Raw genomic sequence first — 25,197 nt, forward strand, 5'->3', positions numbered from 1 at the left:
GCGAAGTGGCGGAAGTCGTAGGAAATTAATCCGAGCCGGGACCAGGATGCTATCGATGATTTGCAGCCTGGCCATTCTCTCGGCCGACCCTTAATGACCCTCAAGGCCGTTCTCGGCGAAATTCCTGCCGGTAATTTCGCGGAAGATACTCGACGCTCCGCCGAAACGCCAGCACGAGGCTCTTGTAACACGCGCGCGTCTCTCGCATATGTATGGACCGAGATGTATCGATAATGCTAATAGATACGTCAATAATTCTAATAGATTATTTCAACCACCGTAATTAGTCTCGCGGTTCCAAAAGAGTCAACTTAAACAATAATAAGTGAAATTGGTGATAATATAATTAAGGGAGGAAGGACGCCGCGTTTTCCGATCGAAGTGGATCTTGTTGTTTAATAATATTTGTGCGAATCTTTTTACAGTTTATGGCAAACTGCGCGCCGATTATTTCGAATCTAAACTGAAGCTGGAATACGTAATATCGCAAATTAAATTGACAATTTAACAATACTTTGATACTAACAAGCGTTTTAAATAAAAATAAAAAAAATATTCACATAAATATTATTAGGCAGCAAGATCCACTTCAATCAGAAAATGGCGTTCTTCTTTTCTGAAAAAAGGTTTTTTAGCACACTGAAAAAAGAATCTAGTAATTATTATATTACCAAATTTTTTTTCATTGTTTGCTTAATTACGTTATTCAACTTTTACTGAAGATGTTTGTTAATATTCGATATCCCAGGTCGAATACGTCAGAGGCAGCCTCTCCCAAGCCGAATTTCGAACGCAAGCAGACCGTGGAAATATCGTCGCAGTTATTAAAATTTTCGTATCGGAGGATCCGCTTGATGTCTGATGGCGCCCGCAAATCCGGAAGCTTTAAGAGCCGGGCGTGCATTCCGCCGGTGTCTCGGACTGCAAAATTATTCAGGAATCTTCCGCGCCGTAGGATTTGAAGGAAAACGTTCGGAGCGGGACTTCCTGAAATCTCCATGCAAAATCGAGAGGCGTCCGGAACGTCCGACCACATCGGACGGCCCCGAAGCCGGGCTACGATATAATCGCTAATCCGAGTAATTTCCGCGGCACGGCATCACAGTGGGGTCTATTTACGGGCTCGTTACGCCCACTTATGCCCACGAGGTGTGCCCAAGCGCGCGCGGTAGTTCGACCTTCATCGAATTCCCAAGATAGCGTCAAGTCTTTATTTGACAAGAACAGCCCCGTCGTGGAAATTACGGAGCTAGAGAAAATTCATTTATCTATTTATTCATTTTCTGAGGGATTAACTTGGTGACGAAAAAAAGGGACGGACGATAAATGCAAAGTCGAGTGTCACATTTGCGATAATAAAAAGTTAGCACCAACGTAAATAATACATAAATGCTAAATCGATCACAGAGAAGTGGGAAATTACCGAAGGAAGCTGAGATTCGAAAGAAAAACGTTGAAATTAAATTTATATACGCAGAACCAGATAGAATCGATATTACACTTAGGTTCGTAATTGATGTGAGACATTAATATAGAGTCACATTTTTTAAGAAGAAGGTTCGGGTAATCACTTTCGAATTAAAGACTAACTCAATATTTACACTGAGATTAATCTGAAAAGAACTGATATCTTTGGACATTTCTAGCTTTTCAGCAAACGTTTAGTCTATCTTATTTTTGTCATTATTTTCTAACCTGTCATTGATTTCCACATTAAATATGACTTATCTCGAAATCATATAAATTATATTTCCGCCATGGAACAAAATTTGAATCCATTGACGAATAAAGTTCTGTTACTCACTGTCATTGTCCTTGATACAATTTGCTGAGATTATTTAATTTCCTTCGTCATAATAATCCAATCGATTTGACTTCGCCGATCAAATTTCCACGACTGAGGAACTAATCTCGAATTCACAGCAGAGAAACGCGTTTCTACCCCGGAACTTTACGTAATAATTCGTTATGGCAAGTTATAGTTAGGTATGTGTGATTTTGTGATTTTTTTTTAATTGCAACGCAATATGCAATTGAATTTTTAAACGCATGCAGTTTTAAAACGTAGCTTCAAACTCGAACTTGTAATTAAGTATTTATTCATTAAATATTTATATAGAAAAATGGTAAAATAAAACGTCTTTATACATCTCACGATTTAAATGTTATGACTGCGCACTCTTGATTCCGATTACGGAATGCTCATTTTTAAAACTAAATTATGATTTAATTAATCTGTGAAGTTTGTTTCTTTTCATTACTTTGTGAAAATTTTATAGAACGTGTGATATTCAATAGTGTACAACTAATTGTGAGAAGAGATATAAATCACATTTACTGCGATTCTTAAGAAAGATCGCAATCGCGATGCATGCATCGAAAGAAAGAAATGTTACGATTATAATAGTTACAATTATAAAGGTTATAATTACAATTTATACTTTATAGCCATTTTTGGTGACAACTTTACAGTTGCTCTAAGAATGTAAATTATAGCTATTAGTTATTATTATTACGTTAATAGTAAGCGAATGTTAGAAAGAAATAATTCTATTTACTTTATTTGCAGTTGCATATTTATATATAAAATGTTTATTTTACTTTTATTTTATTTATATTGACATTTTATTATATTGACATTTTATTATATTAATATTTGAAATTATTATAATTTATAATGAATTTTTTTCATCGTTGATAAAAACTACAAACATATAAGGTTATCATTGCTAACATTATAGCAGTAATAACTATAATAAAAATGTAGCTTCTAATCATAATTATTTCACCATGCAATTCCAGTCACAATATATCAAATACTTTTTTTTCTCCGCCTGAATCCGATGCGAGAAGATTATCAGAGCATACGCTCGCGACCGATTTTTCGATAAGCAGAGTGCATCGACGTCAATTTAGCCGAGACACTTCCCCGCACGTGCAAGAGTATAAGCGGCCACTCCGATATCGCACGTACGGACGATATTAAGCGGCGTATGACACGAGCGTTCGCCGCTCGTGCATGTGCGCGTTAGGGAAACGGGGCGTCGATAAGACATGGTCGTCGGCCGGTCCCCGACAGTGAACGGAGAGACAGATCGTGCTCGTTGGTCGGCGCCGCGCCGCGCCGCGCCGCGCGGTCCGTGATAAGATAAGTTCGCGCTGCCGGTCGGTGCGCCTCCTGGTATATGCGTGCGGTGTGCTCGCGTGAATAATAGAGGTAGGGCGCGAAAGGTACAAGCAACGCGGCGTGCTGCGCTCCGCGCACGTATACACACACGCGCGCACGCATGCACGCATACAGAGAGAGAAGACCGGTAGGTACCGGCTCATTGGTCGCGCCGTATAATTAATGGGGACGCAAACCCTGGGTGACGTTTGTATGCAAATGCCCGCATGTACAATCTCTCCCGGTCGCGCTCGCTCGCTCGCTCGCTCGCTCTTCTCCGGCCGCGGCCTATCACCACCGCTGATGCCGACGAACGTCTCGCTCCATCTAGCACACTCGTTCTATCGCCGTTTGCCGCGCAGGGGGGATAACGTGCCAGGGCTTTCGTATCACTAATACACGGCGAGGTGTCCCGCGCTTACAACGCGTCCCTACGCGATTCGTGGGATTCGTGTTGGGACGCAATTGCCCCAAATCGCCGCGCCGCCTCCGCCGGTCGATGGCTTACGATGGCCAACTACTACGTAGCTATCCTTCGCGAAACGGAGGAGCTCGAATCGACGAGAATCAGCTTATCGTTGAGATTCTACCTCTATCCTCTCACCCTATCTTCACCGATATGTTTCCCGACGTAATGCGTATATCTCGATAGCGCGACACTCTCGATACGTGTAGCGAGGATGCGACATGATCCGCAGCGCGGATCCGACGGCGTGGCTGATGATGAAATTCTCTCCGTAAATCCATCGAATCCTCCGTTCCTGACGATCGACGACGACGATGACGAGACGAGAGAGGCAAAGGCGAGAGAGAGAGAGAGAGAGAGTCGTTACGCAACGATCGACGACGACGATGACGAGACGAGAGAGGCAAAGGCGAGAGAGAGAGAGAGAGAGAGTCGTTACGCAACGTCAAGCGGGCGATCGATCGATCTGGGAAGTCGCGCGCTTCCCAGCGGTATGCTTAATCGAGGAGTTAATTTGCGTAACTATCGCCCCGCTACGTATACACAGATGCACGTGCATCTATAGCATTGGGTCACATTAGGCCGCGGCCGGCGCGGCGGCCTCCGCTGCTGCACTAGACCTTGCAGCGCGCTACGCGTACGCGCAGTGATTCAACGACGGCTAAATAGCGCGTATTCAGTGTCGATCTCGTTACGAGTGCGAAACACGTTTAACCCTGCGGCCGTTAACAACGGCTATAGAGAGCCGTATTGTTTCCGTCGTGTATTAATGGCACCTTTAGTCGTCCGCGCCGCGCGCTAAGTAGTCGGCGCGCTAACCAGGATAAAAATAATCGCATGCCCGCCGAGCGTCGTACGCTCATTGTGTATGCACCGAGTGCGGCTCTATAGCCGCGCGCCGTTAAGCATGCGTTATGCACCGGGAACCTATAGAGCCGTCCGCCGTCTCGAGTATTGCCGATAATTCCGCGACGATCACGCGATTTACGGTGCATGACTGACAGGAGGACCGGTCCCTGGATTTCGTTATGCCTTTTCAGTGACGAAAGCGCGGTGTGCGAGTCCACTGCGAAGCTTTGAGAAGTTCGGATCCTTCTGCCTAGATATTTTCTAGCGCTTATCACAACCCGTATTTTCCTTCTCAACCTCGCTCTATCGCCGCGTGCAGAATTTATTACTAAATATTTATTATAAATATAACAAGCGAGATTTTAACACTTAATATCCAATTTTGCAAATCTATATTTTTTTTCTCAACGACGGCACGCACGCGTGATCTAATAATGAATTTCTATTAAATAAATTTCATCTCGATAATAAGTTCACGATGGAACCAACCACACGCGTTTGTTAATTCAACGGAAACCCTGTTGTCTTCTAGTAGGAACCTGTCTCGTAATTACCCTACGTTCGAATCTTTTGCCTAAGCCCCGATATTTTCCTCTACATAAATTTCTAAAAAAAAAAAAAGGCACGACGAGAGAGTTACGTCTTCGGCACAGCGCGAACTCGTATTCGAGGCGAGTAGAATGACGCGATAAAATGAAAATTGAGTTCGGCAAATAAACGAATGGCGGCGACCGCGTGTCTCTTCGTTTTCTCGTTTCGCTTGGGCGCGGATTCCACGTCGCCGCTGCCGGGGGGAGAGGGAGAGTAACGCCGACTACCGTTACTTACAATTAAATCGGGCATCCGCGCGGGCCCAATCGTTCGTGCCTGACGATCGCAATCGCACGCGTCGTAAACATCCAGGTTACGATTGGTTTCCTCGGCGCGCCCGCCTCTCGCCGCGATATCTCCCGCCGTAAAGCCGAGACGCGTCGTCGATGCGCGACGCGCGCGGCGGCTGCCGAACGGACGTGCTACGCGTATATCCGCAGAGCGAGAGCGCGTGTAATAACTCGCAATAAATATCGGGACGCGTCGCGAACGCGCCGGGCGACGACGCCTCGCGCATTGGCGCCGCCAGAGATTTCCTCGGGGAGCCGCGCGCGCGTTTCTCGATTTTCTTTCTGTGCACAAGACGAGGATAAATTAATCTGGATGAGTTAATTAGGCGGAATCGCGGAAAAATGCGCCGATGTACATTTCGTTGAAATAAGTGAAATGTTGTCGGCGAAAAGATCATTCTCCGAAGTTTGAAAGTTCGACGAAGCTGAAATATCGAGGCGGATCAATCGAACGCTCCTACCGCCGTGCATCGATGAGACATCGCGTAAATCTCTCTCTGTGCCACGAGGCGAATAACGGCGATTGACGTTTCGCGCGTTTCGCGGACACCCAGTGGAAAATTATGAAAACGCGCGTCGCGAAACGGACGGCCGCGGCGACGCGGCGAATATATACACGGTCGTGTATCGTGGGAGTCGCGGCCGGCGATGGCACGAGGACCATTAATGATGCATAGCCCGTTGGCGTTAGCCTGGCAGTCATAATGACCCGACTGGATGGTTGGCTGCTGCCTGGTCGGTCGGTCGGTCGGTCGGTCTGGCTGGCTGGCTGGCTGGCTGGCTGGCTCGCTGCCTCGGCGCGCTCGTGTCGAAACGCGGATGCGTCGTTCAGCGCGGCCACTGTACGAGCCAAGCACGCATACGTAAATACAAATAAACGAATATGTACGTGTATGTATATGCGACACATATATACGGCCGGCTAGTGTCTGTAAATGGCGCTCTCGCCCGCGCCGCGCACCGCCTCTCCTGTCATTATCCTTACTTTCGAGCGTGAACCCCTTCCCTCGCTCGCCTCCTATCCCTCCCGATGCATCGTGGACCGCTTTACAGCACTGGCGCGCGACCTTTACCATCGTCGTAGCTTTTTGCGTTGTGGAAGCCGCCACTGTCGCCGCCGCAGCCAACGTCGTCGTCGTCGCCGTCGGAGGCAGGCGGAGAGAGCGGCGCGACGGCAAGGATACCGCCGCGTGAGACCACTGAAATAAATACTCCGGAAGAAGGTGGAAGCGCGCGCATAAAGCCGTGTTTACGAGCTGCCAGAGATTCGGAGGCTGCTGGCTTTCTCTGCCGTCTTCTTCCTGGCTCGCGCCGCCACCGCCGCCGCACTCTCCAATTTTCTCAGCTTTAAGAAAATAGAAAATTTTAATTCCGCGTCTCTCTTCCTAGCGTAAGAGAGTGTTGGCATGTTCCGATAAGGCATGATAAATGTCCCGGTGACCGCATGTGTCCTCATACTCAAACACTTACGCGGAAACTTGGTTTTATTAATCTTAAATGTGTTTTTTTTTTTTTAATAATATTACGATTCAATTGTAATCTTTAAATTATTTAAGATATTTACAACGTGGATTATTATAAAGTCAACGTTAAAAAAATCTACTTGTTACATAATTAGATTAGAGTTTATATTTTGATGTTTTTAAAAATCTTGTTAACATTAATTCGTTAACATTCTGATAAATACATAATATTTTGTATTTATTGAAATAATATTTTTTGCTCCTTTTATAAATAGTATATTAAGGATAAGAATTTAGGACAATAAAGACAAGTATTTTATATTATCGAGATATTGGATCAATCAGATACTTCATAAGTTTGTACTATTTTCGAAATAATTTAAAAATTCTTCATATTTTTTTTTTTAAGTATTTCAATAAACTGATTACTATATTAATGATATTTCATTACTTACTGATATAGTGATCAGTTCCTTTATAAACATTTCATCAGTCCTTTTTTCAAGGATTTTGTATATTAATAATAACATTTTACATATTTTAGCTATAATAATTATATAATTAAATTGTTTTATATCATGAATTCTTACAAAAAATCCAATAATCCTTGCTTTCCATCGTTTCATATCCAATTATCGTGTCATTTATCTTAAACGTACTTTTTTCATAGATGAATTTTTATAATTCTTGGAGTCAGCTCCAATTTTCCATTTGAACTTTCATTTTTAAGAAATTGAGGAATGTTTGGTGAAGCTAAAAATTGAAATCTTTGCCAGTGGGTTGGAGTTACACTTCACATATGTGTCGTCAAAGATATTCGACGATATTTTGCGGGATTTCGATATTTCCTCGTCGAGACGACGACGGCGACGACGTGCGCGCGGCGCGACGGGTTGGCTTCTCAAATGTAATGCGGGGCTCCAATTGAAGCGGAGTGGTGCCGCAACGCCGAGTAGAAGCCGTCTACTTAACTCATCTGCCAACGACGATCGCGATAACGCTCGCGCGGATGAGTACATACCCGAGATAAGAATAGATACCGCGCGAGGCCGCCGGCGCCGCGAGCGCGCCGGATCGACCGGTCGGCCGCGGACTATACCGCCGCGCGTCCGCTTTAATTTAAATCGGGGAGTTAACTAATAGGAACGTGGCGAACGCGGCAGCGTGCGGAAGCCAGGCGAGCACGGCGCGGAGTGACAATTTAAAAGAGCCGATCGAATGGCGACGGCGTTCCGCGCCTCTTTATCCGTAGTATTGCCGCCTGTCTATATCTGCGACGGCGTTCCGCGCATCGCGGCGCGGCATGCCGGAACCGATCGTGTGGAGACCGCTCGCGCGTGTTGGATGCCAGGCCGAGCCGAGCCACAGGCTCTCCCGCGCTCTAGTCCTCGTGCAAGGCGACACATTTAATTAGATGAATGATACAACTATAACGTTCGACTTCTCCCGCGAGCTTGGATTAGCTCGCCGGTTCCAGGATCCGAGAAAGAAGGGATGAACACCGGCTTGTTTTAGAAAAATTAATTGATATTTATTTCACAAAAAAGATTGCTTCTACGCGATACGATTATAAAAATAAAATTTTATTAATAATAAAGGAGACGCTTTCCAGACGAGGCAATATACAGTAAATGCGCTGTCTTCCAGGGGACTGTGTAGAAAAATGATATATTCAATTGCTCGCAGTTAATATCATACTACTGTATTTTGTCTTTATTTTTTTTTTTTTTTCTTCATATTTGGGATATCTGAGAGAAATTTGATCTTTTGCTGAATGACGCAGTGTCACTGATAGTCTCTCAGCGGGTGAAATACTTTGTCTCAGATGCGTGTCGCGTCTTTGAATTAAAGATCTTATCTCGGTAACAAGATTTTCAAATACATTTGTACTTATTCGAAGGCATCTATGTAAAACGAAAAAAAAGGAAGCAATTAACAATCTTTTTCCTTCCTTCTTGCCACCCGCGGTTTTACCCATATTTTTCTGCGAGAAAGAGTTTCGTAACATTTCTGCATAATTATAAAAACCACAGTACGCATATTTCTTCCGATTTCTCTCAATCGTTGGAAATTTATATCCATATATTAATATTTAAATAGCTATTTAAAAATCGCACGCAAACGTTGACAAATGGATGACAGCCGCAATCATCGATCAAAAACGTAATTGCGAAACAGTCAGTCGCGATCGCAGTCGCAGTCGCAGCCGCAAATCGCCTAATTGTGTGATACTATGTGTGATCGTCATAATGAGGATTGTCTTTTCTCGCATGCCGGATAGCATTTCGACATCGGGCGTCTCGAATTTCTCATGCGCGCCTCTCGCCCTCGTTCCCTCTCGCGCGCGCTTATTCTCTCCTCCTTCCCCTCCCGAAGAACGATCGATGCCGAAGGCATCGAGCTGAGCCTCCTCCATCTCGCTCGCATCTCGCCTATCTCTCCTATACCCTTCTCTTCTCTTGTCAGATCCGTGTTACCTATTAGAAATGATAGATCCAGCACATAGGATCCGCGGAACGATATCGAAGGATATCTGGATTATATAAGGATAATTGTGGTATTAAAGTCATTACGGAACTGTATCGTAAAATTGCTGCTTCGTGCGGCTTTCGACGCAAAGTGAATCCTGATCGGAACAGCCACAAAGTGCGTTATCCTATATCTTATCTGTATCTTATCTCGCGAACGTTTCGCATTATACTTTGCAGACCTTGCGCGACGACCGGAATTTATCGCAAACTTCTATCGACGCGTCGCGTCGTCGCATTAAGTTTCTCAATAATTACCTGAACAACGGGCGCGATCCTTTTTCGCGCAAGAATAATCTGCGAACGCATCCTCGTATCCTCACGCGATCCTCTTTAGCTGTTAAATTTCCTTTTGCCACAATTAATTTCTTTCGTTCCGAGATCGCGGAATGAGCATCCGATGCTAAGCGAGAATTTTCATTAATATTTTAGTTAATAAAACCGAGTGCTTTCTGAAAACGCAGGTGACACTCTCGTACGCTATCGCTGCAATTGCTTGTTATTCCGCCGAAGGGGACCCGGATCGCGCGACTCGAACGCGAGGAGAAAAAGAGGAAGAGAGGAGACGCACGACGAGGAAAAAGCGGCGAGACGCATTCGCCAGCGACGATACACGTGTGTGTATACGTGCGCGCATATCGTCATGATAAACGGAACGGACGTCTACACGCGCCCGAGCGTTACATTACAGCCAGCTTTCGATGACACGATAAATGGGGCGGAAGGAAAATGTGAATTATTGCGAGCGTTCGATTAATTGGACGTGGAAAAAAAAAGTCTTCCCAGATACGCAGCGACAAAGACGAAGTAGGCTGTATCGGAGTAATTTCGTTGCGCCGCTACTTGATATCTCAGGTTATATCTCGCTTAAAATCGGTAATCGAGAAGACGCGTCATCATGACGTAATTACGTAAAAGACGCCGGTCGAATTCTCACGCGTTAAATGAAGGAGCGAGGTCACGCACTTGTGCTACACTGGTTTCCATTCCCCCTATTGCGCGCGGCGAGTAAGGCGCCGAAAGGGAGTTGGGGAGAGGAAGGGGAGAGAGAGTACGGCGCTAATGAGCCTCGTCTCTCGCGTGGTGCGTAATGTCTCGCCGCCACCGCCGCCGCCGCCGCTGCCGCCGCCGCCGCCGTCGTCATGAATTCGCTCCGTCACCTCGCAGGTCGTGCACCGCCACACCGACCGTCAACGACACGCCCGGGAGCGTGTCGCCGTGCCGCGCAAACAGCGCGCGCGCGACACACGCATGCGGCGACACGCGGCCTTGGCAGTTCCGCCTGGGCGCGCCTCGGCCTAGCCACCGCGGTCGATCTAACCGCGGCGTGGCTCGACTCGACGGCGTTGGCGGTGGCGGTGGCGGCGGCGGCGGCGGCGGCGGCGCGGTGGCTCGGCGTGGCTCGGCGCGGCACGGCGTGACGACGTCGCCGTGCGGTGCGGTGCGGTGCGGTGCGGTGCGCGACACGGCGTGGCGCGTAGCGTGCACGCAAAAAGCTTCGGACCACCTTTTCCTCTTTCTTCGGTCCGGCGCGCCCGCTACCGCCGTCTTCGCTCGCCGTCGGTCCTTCCTCACGTCCTCTTTCTCTCCTTTTTCTCCGTTCGCCTCGTCGCCGAAGAGCTCTTGCGGGTCTTCGCCGCGGGACAAAATAGCCTCTCGCCTTTCTCGGCCGCTTTTGCCCCACGGCTGTTACTCTGGCGTCTATACGCCGTGTTCCCGTCCTCCTTCTCCTCCTCCTCCTCCTCCTTTTTCTTCTCCTCCTCCTCCTCCTCCTCGTGCGTCTCGTCGTCGCTATGCTCGGGTGGCGGTTCCGCGCTTTCTGAGAGAGAGAGCGAGTGAGCGAGCGACCGACCGACCAACCGACCGACCGACCGACCGACCGACCGACCAACCAGCCAGCCAACCGACCGCCCGGCGTCTGCGAGAATAATGGGCTTGACGTTCGTGAGTGGGTTCCTCGGCGATCCGGATACGTGTACGCTACGTGTGGCGGTGTGCCCGCACTTCGTAGGTGGTTTATATATAGGTGGATCGTGCATACAACGAGACGAGCTTTTTCTTACGTCGAAATTTTTTTTTTTTTTTTTTTTTATATTACCATATTATGTATTTAAGATATTGTTGGGAAATATTGTTGAAATCGATTAGTGTGATTTTTACGTTGGTTTCTGCCCTTTGCGTTATATTTAATTAAAAACGAAAATTGAGAACAATTGGTGAAACGTATAAATTGATCAATTGATCCGCAGCGCGGATTAAATCGGAAGGGATTTTCTAAAATCGGTCCCTTTACGATTCAGCTTATGATTTACAATGTCAGACTCCGACGTGAATTCTAATCACCGGGCAGAATAAAACGTATTTCTCTTTATTACGACACGAAGCGTATGAAAATATATATATTTTTTCGCGAGATTTATATGTTTGCGGATTAGTTCGATGTATTTCCCTGAAATTCGTACTGTCTGGCCTAGACGTTGATGGCAGGAAATTCTCGATCGGTGAAATTAACGTTGACGTCATTCTCGCGCGTAGGTGTAACGCACACCCGCATTAACATCAGTTAAAATCGACTAACACATCGTGGAAAACTTTTACGAACAAACGTATTATCAATTATCGTTGCTCCTTATTAACTGGTCATTCTTGAAAAAAAATATTTAAAACTCAAAATTCATACGTTACACTGAAAAAGAGACTTTAGTAATAATAATCAAACTTGCGTGAGCGTGAAATGATCAAACCCTGGTGAAATCGTTTCAATTAAATGATTGATTAATATAACCAAATATTTAGTAATATTTAGTAATTATATTAATATTAGTAACAAAACATAATAATAGTAACTAATCAATTATTAAAAGGTTATCAAACGGTTACTAAATGTTACTGAATATTTCATTATATTAGCCAAACATTTAATTCAAATTATTATTACTAAACTGTTTTTTTTTCAGTATGCCTATATAAGGAAGAGTTGTCGAATTGCGTATTGGTTATTTAAATCGTATTCTCATCAATATTTTGTAATTTTACTTATAATGTAAGCAACATTTAGTGACAAAAATATGAAATAAATGAGAAGTGAATAATAAGATAACAGGTTTAACAGGTTACATATTGTTTTGTACGTATTTTTAAAAAATCACGTACTGATGTTAATTATTAATCAAGTAATATAATCATGCTATTTTGTACTGAATTTTTGTATTTTTAAAAGAAGGTTTATTGCAAAATATTTTACATTCATTGTATATTATAAATATTGCAAGTATTAAAAGATTAAACTAATTCTTTTATAAAATCTGAAAAGTTTCCTAAATCGCACTACCATAAATTTTACTATAATAAATGGTATTAATGTAAAATAGGTAAGTGATAATGTTAAAACCAATAGTTAACCAGTTAAAAAATCAGTTTTATTTCGACGTCCTTATTTTTCCATTGTTATTATTTAATATTTGATACCTTTTGTAATACATTACTAATAAAATAAGTATCAGTTAATAATTCTTTATATGTTTAATTATTTTCATTTATCAATTCAATACTTTCAAAGGTGGTATGATTCAGAAGATCCATCATAGGTACGATTAGGCAACCGGTTGCCTAAAAATTACTTTTTGCGGCACGTTCCTCTAAATGACTTAATCATATATTATTATAATTTTTATTGATGAAAGTTTAAATTGGACATAGTATAAGTAATAAGTACCTGAAACATCAGGCTATAATTTTCATCGTTTTCCTTGCGTTCCAACGTTTATTACGAATCAATAATACCAAATGAGAAATAAAATAAAGAGTAACTTGGGTGGTGCACATTCGGCAATTACGTTCCGACTACGTGCCGCTAGCACATCAATGATTAGCGTATACGAGAGACGATGAACGCGCCGGCGTCTCCTTGCGAATGCCACCCGTTTCTCCCAACGACACCCGGTAGGTGCGGTCAAGCGAGTTCCAGACGGCACGTTTCACAGCGGCGAGCCTGGCTCAAGGCGCGGTATGTAGGTATATATATGTCCATCTATCTAACCAGCGGCGTGCGAGCCTTGCCTTGTGTGGGATTCCCACAGTGGGATGGACTCTCCGCGTCATCGCGCGGCCGCCGCCGCCGCCGCCGCCGCCGCGCCGGCGCCTACGGCGTGTCCCGAAAGTTTTCGTCGTAAATCAAGCCGTGCGAACCGGATGCTCCGCTGCGAGTCGCGATCGCCCGCTGCGACTTCGATTCAATCGCACGGGCGCTATCGCGTTCGCGGTTGCGCAGCTACAGATAAAGGGGGGTAAGACGGAAAGATGGCAATTAGATAAGTACAAAGGGTTATTAACAAGTTGATTGTAAGGCTATTAACAAGTGTACCGCGGGATTAAGTTCCATCGATCGGACGGGAAGCTAGGCGGATGCCGAGCGGCGATTGAGAGAAACGAGCATTCCGGGGATTTCGACTTGTCGTAAAATCCCATCGTCGATAGAGACGACCGGGGGCGACGGAGTTTCTCCATTCGCCTTTTACTTTTAATACAGCTTCATAAGAAGCTGCTGCTTTGAGTCGTCAGACTCTAACGATCCACGACAGCGAATTAGCGGTTTTCCGCGAACGTTCGTTCGCGAATCTCACGGTAATTGTAAAGAGCGATGCATGAAGGAGACAATTCGAGGTGACGTTTCCTCGCCGAAGATGGGATCCATTCCATCTTCGCTACTTCTTCTTCTTCGACGACACCGTCGTTCCGACGAAGATGTCGTTCGCTTCGCCACCGATTGCCATCGAAGGCGAGAACGTAGGCGAGATTACTTATAGAAAGAAGTGCTCTCTTTTCTCACCGACCGTGTCCCGAGTAAAGCCGTCCGTCGTCGCGACGAGCGCGTACGGACCATTGGGTAAGCACATCCAGCGTGCGTAAAGAGTTGGATCGTCCGGCTCCCGACGCGCGCTCATCCTTCTTCTCTTACACCCGGCTACTTCTCACGCGTCGGTACGACCTTTCGCGTTCATGGAATCTCCCGCGCGGCGATTCCATCGACTCTCCCGCGTGCGAACGCCGTGCCAGCAGGCAGCACGCGAGCGAGCGAGCAAGCAAGCTTACTCGCCCCAGGCGGGAAAAAAGGGATGTCGACGAGGACAAGAAAGATGGGAAGAGAAGCGAGCGTTCGACGGGCAAGGAGAAGCGAGAACCTTCTTCTTCTTCTTCTTCTTCTTCTTCGAGAGAGAGAGAGAGAGAGAGGCGTATCCAACTAGGAGAGTCCCGCGGATGCTATTATTCCTGACGCGCGCGATGAAAAATATCCCGCTCGCCCTCGCTCTCGGCCGTGACTCCGCGACACACGTCGTCGCCGGTGCCGTTGCTTATCGATGCCCCGGGTCGATACCAAGCGACGAAGAGCGCGGTAATAATAACGTATATACGCGCGTCGCGCGCACGACGAATCGGGTTTTAAATTAAAAACATGCTCGCTGATTCCCCGCTCGTTGCGCGTTGGCCCCGGCGCTAAAAATTCGCGGCTGCAGGTCGCGCGCGAGGGAAAAATTGACACTCTCCTACGAGAACGCGGAAAATTCGTCGGACATCGGACTGGTACAAACAATAATACAATTTCGTATTTTTTTTTAATGATTTTACGGACTAGAGATTCTCACAAGCTATCGTGTTCAATATATTGTAAAGCCCACTTCACACGATCTATACACTGAGGAAAAAATTTGTTGACCTGATTAAATTTGTTCAGGTTCAAGTATTTATGTATTTGACTTAAATGCGTAAAATACTTCAACTTCAGTTGAAGCATTTATATATTTAACTCAACTGTATATGTATTTAACTTAAATACATAAATACTTGAACTGAAGAAATTCAATCAAGTTGAAAAATTTACTCAAATTAACAACCTTTTCTTCTCAGTGTAATTTGCGATAACATAATTCGAGAATTCTATTTTATATAGAATTCTATTTTATACAGAATTCTATTTTATATAGAAAACATGTGGACAAACAAGATATGCGCAGTGTATCCGTGAATTATAAATGACGTATTATAAATTACAACTTAACCTATTGTCACATCTGATCAATGACGTGACAATGTCTTGATTCCGGAAGCAACTCGCTTGTTTATTAACTGAACGTAAAAAATATCCTTGCCCATAGTAAACTCTGTTAATAACAAAAAAAATATGCTCGTGCTGATGCATTAGAATAAATTCTTTCTAAACTAAAATGTTATTTAAGTAAATCTTAAAATGGTTTTTTATTTAATCTAAAAAAATTTCGATATGTTACAGGATCTTTGACTAAAAATTCGTTATGCAGCATACTTAAGTATATTTTGCTCTCTTCTGATATGTCATAACTTACGCCAAATCTTTTTTTTATGTTTACGAATTTTATTTCTGCGAGCGAAAATTGCTATAATTAGGGATGTTATTGAAACTAATGTTATTATTAAAGAACTTTACATGATATACTTTTATTATATGTATTTATATGTATTTTTTAACAATCATATTAATTTTTTAATAACTATGTCAAAGAAACATTCGAATATTCTATACATAATTTGATATAAAATTATAAATAAAAATCTGTCTTGAATTCTGTCGTAAATTATGGCTCGTGTCAAGTGAGCTTAAAAAAAAACTTTACGTATACGATTTAGGACAGGTTTTTTTTTTATTTTTATTGCAGACGTAACACGTCTTAGTTTCATTTACATGCGAATCCAATTGGCACTTAAAAGTTTTTATTCAAAATTCTGCCTCTAAATTATTTCCTTCTTCACAAGATCAAGGATTCAAGAATTCAAGATTTTAAATAAGGGTTATGTAAAAACAGAGATTCCTTTGCCTCTCTCTCTCTCTCTCTCTCTCTCTCTCTCTCAGAATTTTTCGCTACAACTATTTTATACACAAGGTGGCCCAATAGTTATAAGCATGCATACTTGACTAACTTTTAAAGTCGATTTTCTCGAAAACGGAATTCTGTATGAAAAACTTGTGTTCCACATTTCTTTTTATTTATCCTTTCAAGGATAATCATCTCTTTCCGTTGTATCATGATTACTGGACTATCCTGTATGCTAATAAACTCTTCTTTCACATCCTTCATGCGGCATACATAAATTAAATAAATCTCTCTTGCATTTTAGCGATAAATATTGAGACGTCTCTTCATGATGCAGGATTCAATTATTCCTTTCTAATTACGAGGTAAGATTTAAAATACGGAAAGCTCGACATATGGAGCAGAATCAATCGTCGTTACAGAGAATATTCACACATTTTGCGGTTCCCTCTAAATAATATGACGCAAATATAAAAGCATTTAATTAAACGATTTAATTATCCCTCTATTTTTCGAAAGGGCAGGAGAGATTCGATATTTCGCGCGCGGCTTCATTACATTACACGAAGCACCTACCATAAACGTGCCGTTAATCGTCCTCGCGCGTCGCGATGCGCGTTGTCTCTCTCTCTCTCTCCCTCCCTCCCCCTGTTCCCTCACCCTTCAGCGCAATCAAAAAGTACGCGGGCCGAAATAATGACCGTTTCATTCGAAACTCCGCGATTTTAGCTGGCGCACGTCGACGTATCGGACGGCCGCCCGACCAAGCACGCACGCACGCTCGTTCGTTCGTTCGTTCGCTCGCTCATTCGCTCACTCATACATTCACGAGCAGCGTACGCGATACGCACGACCTCGCGCACGATCTCGTTCGCACGCACGCTTCGGCTATGTGCCGGCCGTGCTCGCGTGTGGGTAACGCGCGCTTCGTGGCGCGCGTGCCGACGACGGCGAGGCCGTCTCGCTCCTCACGGCTTTCCGTCGCACGCCTCGTCGCCACCCGCGCGTCTCCCTCGCCACGCTCGCGTTTCCTCGTGCCCCGTTCCCCGCGGGAACGACCGACACGGCGCGGCGGCCCCGAGGGCTCATCGCTTCGACGAGCCGAGCGGCGGCGACGGCGGCGGCGGCACGGCGGCACGGCGGCACGGTTTGAGCTCCCACCGCCAAGCTACCCCGTTCTCGCCATCCTTGTCTCTTCTCTCCCTCTCATTCTCTCTCGCCTACCTACCGACCACGGCTCGTCGCCTCGGCGTTTTTCGCGCTCCTCTTCCGTCACTTCACCTCCCTCCTACTCTTGCTTGCGGTCGTTTCGTCGCACACGACGTGCCGCCGTCGCTGCCGACTTTTCGCGCGCGTTGCGAGACGGGGAGATTAAAGGCCGACGCGCGCGCGAAACCCGACGATCCTTATCGCGTGCCGCGCCGTGCGATGCGTAGAAGCGACTCGTCTTTTTTTTTCTCCTGGCCTGGTGGCATTACCAGCGTGAATCGCACGCGACTTACCATTTGCGTTGACGCGTAGATCGATATCCGCTAAATGTCAGCAGCGCATACCGCGACTAATCATCCGGCAAAAACCTGACTGTCCGTCGCACTTGAAGCAAAAATTTGTACTTTTGACTATTTGATTTCGTAAATTATTACGAGTTGATTCTTAAATTATCATCGTTTTCCAATTCGATATTTTTAACAAGAGTGATTTCCTTTAGATGACGATTTCTCTTCTACTTTATCTATTTTCGTTACTACACAAAGAAAAGTATTATTTCTACTACGAACAAAAGGGATTGCAAAATTTATGTTTTTCTTCTAATAATTAAAGGTTATCTTTAACATAGAATATTTTCTTAATAATTGTCTTAAAATATATAGTACTTGTCACAAATTTTAGAAAAACTCATTGTTGTGTACTCAAGAAAAGGATTTATACTTTTTCGAAGAATACAAAATTGTATCGAAGAAACATTTGAACAAATAAATTTTTAGTTTTAACTTATATTATTCTTGATTACATTATTAAATTACTAAGAATTAGGATATATGTATTTCATTTTAAATCAATTTTATATTTATAATGTACTTATGATAGATTTATGGATATATGAACTATGGATATCTGAGATATTTTAAACAAGTAATATTTAATTATATAATTCAAGCATATAGAGTAAAGGCAATGTGGAATATTTTTAAATTAATCCAATATAAATGTATATTAAAATTTTTAATTTATGTAAAAATCTTAAGAAATACGTTAACTATAACATCCAGTTAATAAAAGTCTCAAAAATTTAAATGCAACTTCAATATTAACAAAAAAGTAAATAGAATGAAAACGAAAGAGGTTAAAAAATGGGATATGGAATATGGAATTTGAGTCCAATTTCAAGGGCAATAATGAATAAAGTGTAAGTTTGTTTATTTATGTAAATTGATCAAAATACATTTAACATAACTGATTCATATCTTTACTGTACAATAAACACATAAAAAAATAACATTGCACATAGAAATTAAAATACATAAAATTAAATCTTAAATCATTAAATTATTATGTAAAATAAACATTTCCACCTAAAATAAATATTAACGTTTATATATTTGTACTTGAGCAATCTAAAGTGATAGGTTATATAAAATGAAAACGACGTTGCATATTAAAAATAAATTTAAAATATAGAAAAGTTATAAGATATAATTATATCATTTATAAAAAATAAAAAACGTAATTTATAAATGTTAATATATATTTCATACATTCTCTTGAAGTATTTTCTGTTACCTGCACATTTCAATATTACAAATTTTTCTCGTGTCAATAAAGAAATTAAAGATCACAATTAAATAGCGTAACATTATTCATATAGCATTATTGGAAGAAAGCGACTATCTATAAAAACACTACAGAGAATTTACTTGGAGTTTGCGGGAACGTGATTACGACAATAAAATGATATCTCTAGAAGCAATAAAAATAAATAAGTACTTATATCGAAGAAATTGTCATACAAGACTCGCTGTTTATTATAGCATAACATTATTGTTTCACAACTTTCAGTGATTGGCACCTGCATGCAGTGTTTTTTTTTTCTTTTAATAAACCCCTATTTTAATAGTAGTCTATTCCATATTATCTGCTTTTATCTTATTTTCCTCTGTGTACTCAAACATTTATATTAAGTAAATATTACTTGTTTCGAGTAAACAATGAGTGTATTTTTATACTACTAACAAAAAATATTGGTAATGTGCAACAATACAATCGTAGACCTCTTTTCGCCTAACTAAATGGGGGGGAGGAAAGACTACGCTTTGCATGTAAAGTCGAAAACGCATGTGAAACAGTACTAAGATAGGTCTTGTTCCACGTGGAAAGTCGGAAACCTATTATAACTTTCACAATTTTTATGATTATAATTTTTTAACAAATAACGAGCAACGGTTAAAATGTCTTAGAGATCACTCAGGGGTATGATTTTGACAACACGTATCACACAAAGTCATCGGAGCTGCTTCTTTTAAAGTGAATAATTACCAAAATGTTTTTTGGAAAGCTATTACTTAAAAGAAGAAAGTTAAAAATTGAGCAATCGCTTTTCTTAGTAGGAGAATGATAGTTTTTTATGTGCATTTTTGCATATATTAAACTTTTGTATCATGTAATTTGTAAACATGTATACTCGTATGTTGTATTTTTGTTAGCTAAATGTACGAATATCGGAACTTTTTTATCAGCTAACGCGATCAACTGCGTATATCTCTCGGAGATTCGCGTAGACAACTAAAAAAGAGGAGACGGCTATCTTTCGCACGGTATCCATCTCCGTGAACATAAACGCATTTAGTCGGCGCTCACCGCGCGCGGCGAGTTTTAATTCTCATTTACCCCGAAACCGGAGAGGCGGGGGCGCAGTCGAACCAGCATCGATTTAAAAAAAAAGGAAGAGAGAGAGAGAGAGAGAGAGAGTGGAGAAAAAGATCCACTGATATCCAAATCGGTTCCTGCTTCGACGCCGCTTCACGGTGGCTAGGCAATAAAACGGCCCTGAGAGAGACGAAGGCACGACGTGGCGCGCGACGAGGACGCGGCCGCAAGCGAGCGAGCGAGCGTGCGTGAGAGAGGAGGATGGGAATAGGAGACGACCGCACGTAGCCGCAGGCAAGGGCGCGCGTGAGCAGGCAAGCGAGCCTTCCGACCGATTCTCCGCCGCTATGCCGCGCCGCGCCACGCTGTGCCGTGCCGAACCTCGTCTCGCCTCGCTTCGCCTCGCCTTGCCACGCTGCGCTGCGCCGCGCCGCATCGTGCCGCGCCGTGCCACGCCGAACGGCAAGCCATCCGTGCTCCAGTATCCCCCGCCCCACGCACGACCAACCACGACGCGAGTCCCCCTCTTTCGTCTCCCGCCGTCGCCCCCTGTAGCCGACGCGCGGCCTCGGCGCGCCAAGTTCAGCCGCGTACAGCCGCCAGCTACCGCCAGTGTTGATAGACGGGCCGGGTTTTCTCGCGCATGCGCGACGGTAGAGCAGGGAAAACAGTGATGTAGCTATGTGGCAGAAATGGGCGCATAAGTCTTAGCGGGCTCGTCATAGAATAGGCTAAATTAAAGGAAGTATATATTATATTATTTTATTATGGATTTATAAATGAAAAAGAAGCAATAAAAAAACGTAGGATTATAGTTCAATTGTCATAGCTAAATGAAAATGTTTTTAAAGGATGGTTAGCTCCTCACCATCAAAAAATTAAAGTCTTACGCACTGCATACAATAAGACCATTAAAGTTATAAAACAGATTTGATTCAATACTCACAGACGGCCAAACATATTAAAAATGTAAATTTAGATAAAAAAAATTGATAATATAGATAATGTTAATAATGAATTAACGGAAAATAAATTGTCTTATAAGGATGAAGTAAAACAAGCCAAATTAAATTAACAGCATATTTTGTTGATCACAATACCCCTGTTTGTTTTATAGATCACTTAGATCACTATAGATCACTTAATTCCATTGAAGGATATTTGCACAGAACCTAAAATTGTACAAGATCTTAAAATGGGCTAAATTAAATATAAAAGAATTGTTACAGATATAATAGCTAAATGTGAAATCGAAAAAATTGTTGATTATTTACAATGTTACAAATTTTCCATTTTAATTAAAAGTACAAATATTTCTGATACAAAATTCAAGTGTCTTCTTGTTAAATATATTTGTCTTAAAACTAAAAAAGTTGTGACATAATTATTAAAATTAGTATCCTGAGACGCTAAACATTGTTTCGTGAGTAAACTTTTCCAAATTTTTAAAAATCTTTAGAAGAAAAAAAATCCAATTAAAAATATTGGCATGTGGAAATGCATCAGTTATGATCGGATGCATTCATAAAATTTAGAAAAAATATATGTGGGACCAGGTTGTGAGACTTTTTTAGAATTATTATCTTCGAAATCTAAACGAGAAATTAAAGTAGCTTGTTTAAATTTTTACAAAAAGGCAGTTCAAAAAATACTTAAATGCACTAATTATGAAATTGATCCTAGACATTTACAACTGTATAATGTACAAAATTTATACGAAAATTAAAATAAATCTGACAAGTTTTAACAATTTTACTTTTATTGTTTATTATTTTGCATAGAGTCACAAATCTAACCAGTATTTTTAATGCATGCTTGTTTTTATTATTATAAATTTTATTTGCAGAGTTTAATTTTAAGTTGATTATTTAAATATTTTTTCTTAATTATTTATTTTTATTTTTTATTTATATTTATACAATTTTATTTTAGTTTTTAAACGGTTGCGTTTAAAAAAGTGCTCCTTTTATTTTAGTTCTTAAACGATTGTTTAAAAGTGCACATTTTGTTTGACTTTCTTTTTATTAACCTTTTAAACTTAATAGGCTCGTCTGAATGCCTGAGGAGGAGTTTTAAATAAGGGGTAGGCAATGAATAGAATATTTTGCAATGTACCTCTATTGAATTTTACACCTCCTGAAGTACGAGCTTCAGGGTGTCTTGTCCTTCTTGAGGATCGGAGTCATTGCCTTTTTGGTATAAATTCGTAAAAATGTTATATTTTATACATTTTACACACGTATATGATGTGTAAATATCATCAAAAACCTTTTTTTTGTCAAAAAAATTTGTATGGGCTTTTGAAGATCTCCCTTTTTACTACCTTTAACGAATACTTTCCTGAAGCCTCAATGGACGCGCATGCGCGAGAAAACCCGTCTATATTAGCACTGGCTACCGCTCGCCGCCTCACAGTCCGTCACCGTCGCTCGTCGTGTGAACACACGCGGACGTCTTTACAGTCAGACTGCACGCGCTGCGTGTTTTTGTCGTCGTATCGTTGACACAGTGACGGATCGAGATCAGCCTCTGCGTTGCACGTTGCATGCACGAGGGTAGATTTCTCCACATTGCATTCGTTGTCAGGTTTTGCGCTCATCTTAAATCGGCGTTTTAGGAAATTAATGTAAAAAAATTTTGGTGTACAGCGGAAAAGGACCACAGGAAGATTAAGCGATCGAGACGGTTGCAATCTTCACTTGACAGAGGCGCTCATCAGCGCGCGCTGTCAAAGATTCAGTGAAAGCGGGACGTTGAACGTTATAACGTCATTTGTGCGAGAACTTGTGTAAATGAGTGTGCTCTTCGATTTCTTATCGATTACTTCCTTTTGCACTTTGTGAGACAGTTTCCGAAACGGACAAGGAGTTGGACGAGAATCATCGAAGAACGGGCGTGCTATCGCGGCCGTTTCGCTCCGCGAGTGACAAGTGGTCGGCGACGCGTGGTTAACCACGTGGCGCGGTGTGTGCGCCGGTGTAGGTAGCCGCCTGGGGTGGCGTGAACTTTCGCGGGATTCTCTTTCCCTTCCGGGCGCGTGTGTGCGATGAACAATCGATGCACACGACGGACAAGTGACAGATAGTTATTGTCGTCGGTCGTTGGTCATTTACGAGCGAGCGAACAAGCGAACGGACGGACGCTTTGCGGTATCGTCAAACGTTTCGCTCCAGCTGAGAAAGTTGACGATCGACCTTCGCTCATTGGTTTCTCACTCTCGAGACACTCGAGGGCATGGTGCAACAGTGATTAGTACGCCGTATATCATCGCCGGTGCCAACAGCAGTCGCAAGGGTTAGCGGGGTCCGGTGGTGGTAGTCTGGTCTTGCCGTCGCAGGCCGCCGCGAGATGCTGAGAGCCTCAGCCGTTCAGTCCAACCAATCAAGTAGGGTGCTGCGATCTGTGCCGAGGGCCGTTGCGGCCTGCTAAGATGACCGCGCGTCTACACTCGCTGAGGCACCAGGAGAAGAAATCAGCCGGCAGCAGCCACAGGCAGCACCACCACCACCAGCATCAACAGGCCGTGCATCAGGGTCCGAGCCCGGCACCGAGCCCTAGCCCAAGCCTCAGCCCGAGCCCGAAACATTCGGACGGACGAAGAGTGAGTATAAGTAGTAGCCTGTGCTTCTGACGAGCACACCGAAAAGTTTCGATTTAGAAGCTAATCTAGGACGAAGGAAGGATTTTTTCCGTTTAAGAGAGAGGATGTTAGTTGTATTCATATGTAAGCTCTTCGATATCAACGACACATTAACGCTGATAAAATGTTAATCAGGGAAAATGTAGGGGATGCGTGTGAGAGCGGAGTTTCGAATAGAAATTGCAGCGCAAGCGCGAACGTGCGAATAATTTAATCAGAGGTTTTAAGAATAAAAGAGGATGAAAAGAGATGAGTCGATCGCGTGGAGGATGACGCGACGTACTCACCCCGTGCTGCAACGCAGCGCACGCGACCACGCGTCAGAACGCAGCTCTCACCCTACTTCCTGCGCGCTTAATCCGCGATCGTAAGTCCGCTGGTGTGACGTGAACTCGATACTGGACACGTGCGTCGTTCACACAACCGCTCGTCGTCGTCGTTCAATCCCTACGTGAGAATTCGCTGATTTGTCAGTCGAGCCTTCGAGTATACGGAAAGCGTGATACCCGCGTTAAGCACGAAATTTATTGCTCCGAAAAAAATGTGCTGATAAAAACATAAAATTTTTCTTAATGGAAAATTAACCGTCGTTTCTTTTTCTCTACTGCAATACATTTCTCTCGAAATCAATTGTAATTTTAATTACCAAGCTTACATACGTGTCAAAATATTCAAAATACTTTTTGCTTTGTCTGGGATATAAAATTTTACTTTTTATCTGTATTCTCGGAACTTGATAGTTAATAAGAGATGCCTACACGTAAAGGACAGTTTTGCTGAAATACAGATCTGAAAGTAACCATGCTGAAGTATTAAAAAATTTATATTGGACGGTTTAAGCTGATTACTGAATGTCAAAATATTTTGTAGCAGTATCATCATTTCTAAATGATGTCTTGCATAATTATTTTGCGATGTGTATCTAGCAAAATTTTTAGATACTACAATAAAATTGTTCTTTCCGTGCAATTATATTTAATACAACATTGTTTTTATAGCACCAATATTCGATATAACGCCGAAATTATTTTTATATTATAATTCGAAATCACTAATTATATTTCCAAGATTTGACTTTACATCGAATTGAAAGAATGCAAAGGTAGAGATAAAGTTGCGATCTTGGCAGATCATAAGTCGCGGCGTTCAGCGTGACTTTAGGAAAAGTTTGTGATTAAACGCTCGCTGCAAAAAAGGGGCGACAGCCGCTCGCCGTTACTTTCAACCCTGTATCTTCTCTCTAATCTCCGCGAACTGGGTCAGTTTCGCAACAACAGATGGCAGATTCCGCGAGATCGCGGATTTCGAACCGACCTTCGTCCATTTCCGGATCGTAAAAAAAAGCGAAACAAAAAAACGACGCGCGACAGCGGTGGCGATAGATACGAGGCATAAAACGGATATCGTTCTCCACGTGGACGCGCCGTTAAAATCGCAGCGAAACGCGGTACACACACGAACCGTTGAGCCATTAATCGCGTGAGATACGCGTGCC

General features: G+C 42.9%; 1 protein-coding gene across 3 annotated transcripts in view; it reads left to right on the forward strand.

Moving 5' to 3' along the window:
* Nucleotides 1-25,197, forward strand: part of LOC105205235 (protein deadpan) — a 197,766-nt gene that overhangs the window by 154,050 nt on the left and 18,519 nt on the right. Inside the window, exon 1 of one of the 3 annotated variants that reach the window (XM_026133848.2) lies at nucleotides 22,276-23,663. The exons of the other annotated variants lie outside the window; for them this stretch is intronic. Within the exon in view, the coding sequence (XP_025989633.2) occupies nucleotides 23,493-23,663 (171 nt within the window). The 5' untranslated portion in view covers nucleotides 22,276-23,492. Of the gene's footprint in view, nucleotides 1-22,275; nucleotides 23,664-25,197 lie in introns of those variants that run through there. 3 annotated transcript variants of the gene reach the window in all.

The sequence above is a fragment of the Solenopsis invicta genome, chromosome 3 (assembly GCF_016802725.1).
Source record: "Solenopsis invicta isolate M01_SB chromosome 3, UNIL_Sinv_3.0, whole genome shotgun sequence".
NCBI lineage: Eukaryota > Metazoa > Arthropoda > Insecta > Hymenoptera > Formicidae > Solenopsis > Solenopsis invicta.